Below are 11,751 nucleotides of genomic sequence, written 5' to 3'. Positions count from 1 at the left end.
AGGAAAAAAGTTTTATACATGAGTAAAGGTAAACTTTTACATTGCCTCTGTATCCCCAGTTTGTTTCCACTTTAAAGTGCCTGTAAGCCAGCCTAGTTAGCTTAGTTGGTAGCGCGTCTGCCTTGTAAGCGCTAGGCCGCGGGTTCGATTCCCGCCCGGGGCGGATTTTATCCTGATGGGATAATGTTCGTTCTCGGGACGGCTGGCTTTCTCCTATCCTGTCTTCCTTCTCTCTTCGATTTCGGGACGATAAGACCATAGCTGTTACAGTTCCCTCTGTCAAAACTCTTAAAAAAAAAAAAAATATCAAACGATTTCGTCAACCCCTTTACTACCACAAGACTGAAGTTACTCAACCCCTTATTTAACCTCTTTTTTTTGCAGACCAAGTCAATTACGGCCGACATGCACCTGCCTCCGGTCGCCCCCTGCCCCTCCTTTAATCCTGACACGCCCACCTGTCCCAAACACGCCTCCTCCTCATCACTCGACCAGCGGAGTGGAGGTGCCCCCCATTCGGACGCGAAAAAGGAGTCTATCACCTCGAATATTCCCATCGTGAAGGTGTTCTACTTCTTCGAGCAGAAGGGATGGCTGAAAGAACGCGCCAGAACTTTCATCGGTGTCGGGAAGAACAGGAGAAGGAGGAACGAGTGAGGAGGCTGGCCAAACGGGCGAAGCAGATGGAGAAGAAGAGGAGACGTAAGAATGAGAAATTGAGTCATCGTCAGCTCCCATGGCGTAGTGGTCAATGCGTTCGCCTTGCACGCGGGAGACCCGGGTTCGATTCCCGGCGGGGTCAAAAAATTTGTATCATGCAGATGATTGATTCCGTGGCTGGCTGTTGCAGGGCCCACTCAGCCTCGTGAGGAAAATGAGTAGCTATGTAAATGCTGCAGTGAGCACCAAAGTTGTAATACTTGTAATTACACAAAGAAACGGCATTTATTCATATTTATTTTATTTTATTAACTAACCGTGATGAATACCTACATTTTACCTAACATGTGTCATTACCAGAGTCCTTCAAATATGACGTTTATTTTTCTTGAAATATGACTCTAAAAATATGACTTTATGACGTTTATTTTCGATTCCGTGGCTGGCTGTTGCAGGGCCCACTCAGCCTCGTGAGGAAAATGAGTAGCTATGTAAATGCTGCAGTGAGCACCAAAGTTGTGATACTTGTAATTACACAAAGAAACGGCATTTATTTATATTTATTTTATTAACTAACCGTGATGAATACCTACATTTTACCTAACATGTGGCATTACAGCAGTATAAACAGGGTGAGTACCTAAGTAAGTATTATTATTATCAACTCATGAGACGATTCCTGTATTGTAAAATATTTTCAATTCATAAAAAGAACGAATTGTTCATAAAAAGAGCATGAAGACCAGCGCTTTCATTGAATTTCAGGAATGCACGAGCCCCCTTACTACAGTAACTATTGCAAGTGGAGACTCCTAATTCATAGTGTGGTGACATCCAAGTATTTTGATCTGGCTATTGCTGCTGTTATTGGCCTCAATGTGATTACGATGGCTATGGAGTTCTATATGATGCCAATGGTTAGTACTTACCTACTTACGTTTCGTGTCCGGATCACCATATTGTCAGATCTTGTGTCTCCAGTAGGTGGCCACGGCCACCCCTTTGGCGTTTGCTGTCTGCAGGTCCTCTAGAGTCTAGAGTAATTAGATGGTAAGAAGAAGAAGAAGAAGAAGAAGAAGAAGAAGAAGAAGAAGAAGAAGAAGAAGAAGAAGAAGAAGAAAAGATGAAGAAGAAAAAAAGATGAAGAAGATGAAGGTAAGTAAAGGGGCTTGAGCTTGGAACTCGAAGGTAATGGCTGGATAAAACCAGGTTAGGTTAGGCAGTCTAGCTACTGGCCTCGTGTATGACCGAAGTCCAGGAACATGCTCACTTCAGTAACTTCGGCATGGCGTTTCTAACGCTGTTCCGAGTGACGACGGGAGATAATTGGAATGGGATCATGAATTAAGGTAAGTAAAACGGGCTTCGACCTGCAAAAATCCATAATTATGTGAACTGAGGCCAATTCAAAACTCGCAATCTACTCTGTGGCTTTGCTAAAATTCTAGCACGTTTACAATACATCCTGCGAATCATGGATTCATAACATACTCATTCTTCACTATACCGTAGTAAATCTCATCAAACAGGCGACAAAGAACACAATACTCTCCAATTAAGTTACACAAGAATCTCAGAACCCTGCCTGCTGTAGCAATCAGAGCTTTCACCTTTTTGGAAATCGAACCCTGGGCTTTCTGAAATGACAAGAAAGAACTTTTTTCCAAGGCTTTAATGGCAGCTAGGATTCACAATTAGTGAGCTCTTCGCAAATTTTACAAAATTTATCTCAACATTATATCACAGGCCACAAGCGTCTAATGTAGCAGTTGTTCCATTGCTACGAAATAAAAACGGCGGTGGAACACTCATCTTTAAAAAAAAAAATAAAAAAATCATGGATTCATAACATACTCATTCTTCACTATACCGTAGTAAATCTCATCAAACAGGCGACACAGGACACAATACTCTCCAATTAAGTTACACAAGAATCTCAGAAGCCTGCATGCTGTAGCAATCAGAGCTTTCACCTTTTTGGAAATCGAACCCTGGGCTTTCTGAAATGACAAGAAAGAACTTTTTTCCGAGGCTTTAATGGCAGCTAGGATTCACAATTAGTGAGCTCTTCGCAAATTTTACAAAATTTATCTCAACATTATAGTTCACTATACCGTAGTAAATCTCATCAAACAGGCGACACAGGACACAATACTCTCCAATTAAGTTACACAAGAATCTCAGAAGCCTGCCTGCTGTAGCAGTCAGAGCTTTCACCTTTTTGGAAATCGAACCCTGGGCTTTCTGAAGTGACAAGAAAGGACTTTTTGCCAAGGCTTTAATGGCAGCTAGGATTCACAATTAGTGAGCTCTTCGCAAATTTTACAAAATTTATCTCAATATCATGTTGTACATTTATCTTTTTACCTCCAAAGAAGTAATCGTTTATTTATTTATTTTACCTTCCCTTCACAGGACACGCTACGTGACAATTGCGATGACCGCGCGGACTGTGTGCGCAACTGTTGCGTCTCGGCCGGGATCGCGCCCATATTCTTCGTCATATTTGTGCTCATGGCGCAATTTGTTCTGGTTAATGTAGTGGTGGCCGTGCTAATGAAACATTTGGAGGAATCACATAAACAGGTACGGGATTGGCTTCAAGTTACTGGACTATTTCTTGTATAATTTTGGCTTCCAGTTACTGTACTATTTCTTTGGTGAAGTTTAGACTTCAAGTTACTGGACTATTTCTTGTATAGTTTTGGCTTCCAGTTACTGTACTATTTCTTTGGTGAAGTTTTGGCTTCAAGTTACTGCACTATTTCTTTGGCCTCCGTTCTTAGGGCAGCTTCCCCTATTAAATTTTTACTCTAAACGGATAATGTTCGATTTCGGAACGACAAGATTTCCGTTGCGCGCCCTCTATTAAAACACTTCTACCTCTATTAAAACACTTTTGCCTCTATCGAAACACTTAGGTACCTCTACTAAAACACTTTTGCCTCTATCGAAACACTTAGGTACCTCTATTAAAACACTTTTACCTCTTTCATTATAACTTAAACACTTTTGCCTCTATCGAAACACTTAGGTACCTCTATTAAAACACTTTTACCTCTATCGAAACACTTAGGTACCTCTATTAAAACACCTTTGCCTCTATCGAAACACTTAGGTACCTCTATTAAAACACTTTTACCTCCTTTATTATAACTTATAACATTAGAGGTGTACAGTTCAATGAACTTGTTCATTTTCAGATGGAAGATGAGATGGATATGGATGAACAGTTGGAGAGGGAGATAGCAGCAGCCGAAGCCATGGCCGAGGATGAAGATGAAGAAGACCTATGTCTGCAGTTGGCGCTTCAGCAAGACCTGAGTCTACAAGCTCCAGTCTGCTCAACAGCTAAGAACGTTCTCAGTCTCACGGAACTCATATCACGCCCTATCAACTCAACTAGGCGACGGTTTTCATTGAGAACTACAGCGCGCTCTAGTGCCAGTAATGTGAACCAGACTCCAGAATCACCCGGTATGTAGTATGTCCTACTCAGAAGTGAGTCTACACCGACCTCTGGCCAAGGTGTCTTCTCTGCCGAATGATTTCACGTTTACCAGTTTGACCAGTAAGTTATTGGAACCTTTCCAGGGTGTGCCCAGTAAGTTATTGTTTTTAACAAATAAAATATATACTTAGGTTCATCATACTCATGTATTGATCTTATCCTACCTCGGTGGTGTTGTGGTCAAGGCGCTCGCCTGGTAAACAGGACGGCGTCATGTACCTATAGTTATACTTCTATACCTGCCTCGGTGGTGTAGTGGTCAAGGCGCTCGCCTGGTAAACAGGAGGGCGTGGTAAACCATACCCAAACCTGCCTCGGTGGTATAGTGGTCAAGGCGCTCGCCTGGTAAACAGGAGGGCGTGGGTTCAATCCAGCCGAGGTATGGAATTTTATCCTCAATATAATTTGAGAATTTGACCACAATAATAGTAGTAGCCTACTGCTGGAGTAAAGGGACTTTTTCAGTCCTATGCGAGCAGTATAAATAAGCACTATTATTATTATAATAATAACAGACTATAGAGACTAAGCAGTTATACGGAGGGTAAAGCAACCACCGTGGCCGAGTGGGTATCAGGCCTAAACGCTGGAGGTCCTGGATTTGACTGTCGGCGTTTTTCTGCCCGGTAATCAAAGTTTTTTCCACCCTGTGCTTAAAGTTTGGGATCCACTCAGGCTCTTGAGGACAATTGAGTAGCTACTTCAATTGAGTAGCGACCAGTGGCGGCATTACCAGAGTAAAATAACTAATGAAAAAAGGTAATTGATTGCAAAGGAGGCACTAAGTAGATAATACTCTAATATACTATTGTATTTTTTAATTGTAATTGTAGAAAGGATTGGACAAAGGACAAGGGTAGGATTTGTATGATAAGGAGAAGGTTTATTGAAAGAGAAAAGGTGAACAGAGAATTATGGAGAATTATGTACAGATGAAAAGATGTCTCAGAACTGGGAGAGTTTTTCAGTTGATGATTTGGTTGCTAGGTGACAATGTTACTGGGTGCTTGTTGCTTTGAATACTGTGTGTAGCTATCAAAAATATACCACATATACACATAAAGTTCTGAAAAGACTCTGCTTTACCACAAATAACTCATGATTTCATTTCAAATAATTGATGATTGTGATTGGATGATTCTTCCTTCTCCAGGTCGCACGAATTCTGAAGATGACTACCGTAGATGGTCCATCACATCTTGGAATAAAATACCGGACGCGAAGAAGAAACAGCGCCGGCAAACACTGCAAGGACAGAGTCTAATACCTCCCGCTTATCCGGCATTGGGCTGTCCGGCAATCTATTCCTCTGTTAGTCCACAACGATACAACTTGGTAAGTCCGGACTATATGGTTGAAACATACTGCAAGGACAGAGTCTAATACCTCCCGCTTACCCGGCATTGGGCTGTCCGGCAATCTATTCCTCTGTTAGTCCACAACGATACAACTTGGTAAGTCCGGACTATATGCTTGAAACATATTGCAAGGACAGAGTCTAATACCTCCCGCTTACCCGGCATTGGGCTGTCCGGCAATCTATTCCTCTGTTAGACCACAACGATATAACTTGTCCGGTTATATTTAGTAAAAGGGAAATAGGTAACTACAAAACTTATTACCTTTATATGATACAATGGATACACGTTCCGGTTTTGATCTTATCCGACTCGAGTTTCGTCCGTCCCCCCATGCTTGAAACATACTGCAAGGACAGAGTCTAATACCTCCCGCTTACCCGGCTTTGGGCTGTCCGGCAATCTATTCCTCTGTTAGTCCTCAACGATACAACTTGGTAAGTCCGGACTATATGCTTGAAACATACTGCAAGGACAGAGTCTAATACCTCCCGTTTACCCGGCATTGGGATGTCCGGCAATCTATTCCTCTGTTAGTCCACAACGATACAACTTGGTAAGTCCGGTTATATTTAGTAAAAGAAAAGGCCGTTCCCCACTTTTTTAAAGAGGTTAGATAGAGGGAACTGTACCTGCTTCGGTCTTGTAGCCCTGAAACGTACGAAAGATGACAGCATAAGACAAATCTAGCCGTTCCGAGAACGAACATTATCCTTTCAGGATAAAATCTGCCCCGGGCGAGAATCAAACCCGCGACCTAGCGCTTACAAGTCAGACGCTACCGACCAAGCTTACTAGTCTGGCAAAGATTTTATGTCTCTGTGGTTTATCCTATTATAGGGGGCTCCCACTTTGTTTACGAGAAGGTAGACAGCATAAGACAAATCTAGCCGTTCCGAGAACGAACATTATCCTTTCAGGATAAAATCTGCCCCGGGCGAGAATCAAAGCCGCGACCTAGCGCTTACAAGTCAGACGCGCCACCGACCAAGCTTACTAGTCTGGCAAAGATTTTATGTCTCTGTGGTTTATCCTATTATAGTGGGCTCCAACTTTGTTTACAAGGTGGTGCTGCTGCTACCTTTTTCAGGGTGCACTTATGTATCTATGTGTCCCAGTAGACTAAGTACGAATTTAGTGACATATCCCATTTTCATTCTCATGTTCACAGTTAATCCCATCCGAGTCCCGCATAGGGGGAGGAGGGGTGAAGCGGGTCAAATCGGATAACCTGGGACGACGGAAATCCGTGCGGGTTCGAACCCGCGCCTCTCTGCATGGGGAACCCGCAGCTCCTGTGATACAAGCTGAAGAAGTAGAGGTAAGAATGATACTTTTATTTAAATTTTTAAAACAATTTACGAGTTTACCATACAGAGATCTTCTCCAAAGCTATTTACATCTACTATCAGGGCCGTATTTAAGTGGAGCCGACGGGGCTTGCCCTCCCCCAAGCTTCATTTTTCTCCTTTACGGTATGCCACGCTCAGAAAATTTGGAAGATTTTCGCATCGTGACGAGACCTTTTTACGTGTCGACATTTCTTCTTCTTTTCTTTTTAGGGCCCTTTTTAGGTTACTATTCTCACCATAGAAGCAGTTCAATTACGAAATATTCACTTTTAGTGGCTAACATCTTCATTATTATTGTAGGTACACGAAGCTCCAGTCTGCTCAACAGCTAAGAACGTTCTCAGTCTCACGGAACTCATATCACGCCCTATCAACTCAACTAGGCGACGGTTTTCACTGAGAACAACAGCGCGATCTAGTGCCAGTAATGTGAACCAGACTCCGGAATCACCAGGTATGTAGCATGTACTACTCGGAAAAAAAAAGACTCGTAGGACCCTAAAACTGTCCACACATAGTTGACCCCGTCGATTGACGTCGACTGAAACCGTACAATACTTCGACAAAATAGATTCACATCGTGGACTGACCATCGATCGATGCGGTCGACTATGTGTGGACACAGCTCAAGGCCCAAAACAGCAAAAGTTCCTAGTAAGTATGTGTTGACCATTTAGTTTGAACGCTAAATAAAATCGAAATGACCAAACCTCAAACCAAAATCTCTGACCAAGAAGCAAATACTCGGTCAGCTTTGGTCCTGAATTGAATTAGGTATTCAAATTTGTTCAAAACTAAAACAACATTGTCCAATTTATGTCGTGTCTTATACTGAGAAAAAATTAAAACTGATACTATAGGGTGCATGTCATTTTTTATGGGGACGTAGTATGGAAGAACTGTATTATTGGGTCATTTCCCCTGATTTAGGGTGTTAGAATTCCCGATCCTATTCGATTGGTCTTCCAACACCCTAGTTTTTTTTACTTTCTATTATTACTTTCCTTATCCTGTAGGAAGGAAAGGTTAGAGATATTGTAAAAGTTAGGGTAAAAGAACACTCAAATAAGCATCATTTAATAGGATAAGGAAAGTCGTGTGATGTTCACACCAGTTTTTGACGTTACTATTCTCACCATAGAAGCAGTTCAATCACGAAATATTCACTTTTAGTGCCTAACATCTTCATTATTATTGTAGGTACACGAAGCTCCAGTCTGCTCAACAGCTAAGAACGTTCTCAGTCTCACGGAGCTCATATCACGCCCTATCAACTCAACTAGGCGACGGTTTTCACTGAGAACTACAGCGCGCTCTAGTGCCAGTAATGTGAACCAGACTCCAGAATCACCCGGTATGTAGTATGTCCTACTCAGAAAAAAACTCGTAGGACCCTAAAGCTGTCCACACATAGTTGACCCCGTCGATGGACGTCGACTGAAACCGTACAATACTTCGACAAAATTGATTCACATCGTGGACTGACCATCGATCGATGCGGTCGACTATGTGTGGACACAGCTTAACTCTTTGCGGCACGGTGGTCCCCCCAGGGACCACCTGAAGTGACCCCCTTGCGGCACGGCATGATTTTCTTTTTTTGTCCTTTCCGGCACGGTGGTCCCCAGAGGGATCACTTCTAATGGGACCCTTGCTGCACGGGCCCAAAACAGCAAAATTTTCTTGTAGGTATGTGTTGACCATTTGGTTTGAACGCTAAATAAAATCGAAATGACCAAACCTCAACCCGAAACCTCTGACCAAGAAGCAAATACTCGGTCAGCTTTGGTCCTGAATTGAATTAGGTATTCAAATTTGTTCAAAACTAAAACAACATTGTCCAATTTATGTCGTCTCTTATACTGAGAAAAAATTAAAACTGATACTATAGGGTGCATGTCAATTTTTATGGGGACGTAGTATGGAAGAACTGTATTATTGGGTCATTTCCCCTGATTTAGGGTGTTTGAATTCCGGATCCTATTCGATTGGGCTTCCAATACCCTAGTTTTTTTTTACTTTCTATTATTACTTTCCTTATCCTGTAAGTAGGAAAATCTTTTTACTTTCCTTATCCTGTAGGAAGGAAAATAATGTATTCGGGCAAAAAAATTTCTTAGTGTATCTCTCTCAATCAACATTCTTCTCTCTTTTTGGCTTTATGGTTCTCTGGACAAAATTTGCACCACCATTTTCGTGTTCCTGGTAAAAAGACCTTTAATTTGATATATAGGTCGAATAATGTATAAAATTTTCTTAGTGTATCTTCTCTCAATCAACATTCTTCTCTCCTCCTCCAGGGGCACTTTCAGAGGACATCTCCCCGGACTGCGTCAGCCCCTCCGTCCTCCTCGTTCCCCCCTCCTACATCGAAGTGTCGGAAATATCCCAGTACCCCTCCCCTACCACCCCGGGGGCCCCGCGACCCTCCGGCCCTGATTACATATCCGAAACCAACATCGATTCCCCTGGGATATCACCCAGTGGCGGTCTCCCTCGAATTCTTCCCGATATTACCACCACTTCGCCCAGCCTAGGCAGCCGGTCGAGCCATATGGATAAATATAGTCATATGGACATGGATAAGTCCAGCCATATGGATAAATCCAGTCATATGGACAAATCCAGCCACAAGGACACTCATCTTCACAGTATAGAAGGCAGGGATAACTCTCATCACACGTCCAGTTTAAAAGACAATTCCAGTCTAAAAGACAAGTCAAGTAAAGACAAGTCGAGTCGAAAGCTGAAGACCAATGGCCGACAGCAGTCCATGTCAGATCCGAGCTCGATAAATGTTAACCATAAGAATAACCTGGACGTTAGAATACATAGCGACAGTTTTGTTAATAATACTTGAGATTAGAGATAGGATTTAAATGTTGAAAGATTCAAGAGTAGGATTTAATGGAGCCAAACTTAGAGATAAAATTCTGCAATCTGATTGGTTGATTTCAATTTTTTAGCCAATGGTTCTAATTTCTGAATTGTTGACTCCAAAGACTAAAATTTAATCATAGTTTAATCTCCAAGTGTGGCCCTGGTCTTAGCAAATATTTGAGTTAAAAAAAAAAATAATAAAAATAAAAAAATCACACTCTTTTACTTTCTATTTTCCTAGTACTCACGTGTGTACTTTCCTAGTGTATGATTCCTATAGAGAATTAGACTAGATGTTAAAAAACCAGTTCCGGCGATAGAACATTGAAGTTGAGCAACGTCGACCATGACGCGTAGCGAGACGGGTGACCATTACTTTCCTTATCCTCTCAAAAGGAAAGAAATATAATGGGAATTCTAATCAGTTTTTTACCTATTGTGTGAGAAATAGATGAGTAATGTTACTTTAAGGCTCTCATTGTCAATTGAATTATTTAGCAGGGAAGATTTATTGTCACAAGTAGTCAATTTAATTTGTAGAGACCATTTATTGATGAAAATATGAAAAGTTACGTCCTAACTTTTGCGAAGTATGAAATGGAAAGTTCGAAGTTTTTCATGGTCCGCGGGCCTGATATTTCTTGAACCTCCTATAAGCTAGAGCTGTATCAACTTCATAAGTATTAAAGAAAGAGTTCCGGAAAAGAATACCTTTTTTTAAATTAATTAATTTTAATTAATTATGTTACATTTTATGTTACCTAGGATTTTTTATTAAATAATTTTATCATGTTACTTAACTCATGCAGTTCTTTACTGCAACCACTCAGTTAGATTTTTACGTTTAAGAACATAGACTTATTATTTTAAAGGCAAACTAGGTAAGGCTATTTTTTTTTTTTTTTTCACATTTTCTCACACAAAATAATGAGCTCTGATCTTGAAATTTGTCGCGACGACCTATGAACTCAAAGCGAGAAAGTTTCAGGTAACACTTCAGTCGATCATTTAAGACCGGTTTTAGCGTTATCTATGTTAAGCTACGCCGAGCAAGGCCAATAAATGGATGGGTGACTTAAAGTTAATTGACTAATTGTGGGATTTTTTTTTTCTCATTTTCTCACACAAATGAGCTCTGATCTTGAAATTTGTCGCGACGACCTATGAACTCAAAGCGAGAAAGTTTTAGATAACACTTCAGTCGATCATTTAAGATCGGTTTTAGCGTCACCTATGTTAAGCTACGCCGAGCAAGGCCGATAAATGGATGGGTGACTTGAACCTTATATTGGGAATAAGGGAGAACGGGCTCTAGTCTTGATTTTAAATCATTACATGAAAGTAAAATCAAAAAATCAAATCAAGAATAATAATAAACTGATTATTAAACAAATTAGGTAGGTACATAGGTACTGATCGAATAAACTACGGGCTAAATAATTCCCGGAGGGACGGGCCCAGCTTGTTATTTGACTTTCAAAGGTAAAATGTAAACCAGTTGCCTCTAATTCTTTAACAAGCTGGGTCCGTCCCTCCGGGAATTTTTTAGCCTTTAGTTTATTCGATCGTGATTAAAGAAAATCAGTACCTAATTTGTTTAATATTCAGTTTATTATCATTCTTGATTTGATTTTTTGATTTTACTTTCATGTAATGATTTAAAATCAAGACTAGAGCCCGTTCTCCCTTTATTCCCAATATAAGGTTCAAGTCACCCATCCATTTATTGGCCTTGCTCGGCGTAGCTTAACATAGGTGACGCTAAAACCGGTCTTAAAATAACGACTGAAGTGTCATCTAAAACTCTCTCGCTTTGAGTTCATAGGTCGTGGCGACAAATTTCAAGATCAGAGCTCATTTGTGTGAGAAAATGTGAAAAAAAAAACCCAAAACCAGTTTTTTTTTTTGGCTTTATGGTTCTCTGGACAAAATTTGCACCACCATTTTCGTGTTCCTGGTAAAAAGACCTTTAATTTGATATATAGGTCGA

General features: G+C 41.0%; 1 protein-coding gene across 1 annotated transcript in view; it reads left to right on the top strand.

The window, feature by feature from the left end:
• Window positions 1–9,879, top strand: part of LOC103517387 — a 21,427-nt gene extending 11,548 nt beyond the window's left edge. Inside the window, exons 9-17 of the mRNA XM_026829500.1 lie at window positions 3,076–3,246; window positions 3,864–3,981; window positions 4,163–4,231; window positions 5,325–5,506; window positions 6,701–6,850; window positions 7,182–7,335; window positions 7,507–7,535; window positions 8,082–8,235; window positions 9,182–9,879. Of these exons, the coding sequence (XP_026685301.1) occupies window positions 3,076–3,246; window positions 3,864–3,981; window positions 4,163–4,231; window positions 5,325–5,506; window positions 6,701–6,850; window positions 7,182–7,335; window positions 7,507–7,535; window positions 8,082–8,235; window positions 9,182–9,741 (1,587 nt within the window). The 3' untranslated portion in view covers window positions 9,742–9,879. The remainder of the gene's footprint in view (window positions 1–3,075; window positions 3,247–3,863; window positions 3,982–4,162; window positions 4,232–5,324; window positions 5,507–6,700; window positions 6,851–7,181; window positions 7,336–7,506; window positions 7,536–8,081; window positions 8,236–9,181) is intronic.
• Window positions 9,880–11,751: the final 1,872 nt, after the last annotated feature.

This window comes from Diaphorina citri, unplaced genomic scaffold (genome assembly GCF_000475195.1).
Source record: "Diaphorina citri unplaced genomic scaffold, Diaci psyllid genome assembly version 1.1 scaffold1829, whole genome shotgun sequence".
Taxonomy (NCBI): Eukaryota; Metazoa; Arthropoda; class Insecta; order Hemiptera; family Psyllidae; genus Diaphorina; species Diaphorina citri.
Note: the sequence above shows the minus strand (reverse complement) of the source record. Positions and strands in the feature narration are given on the sequence as shown.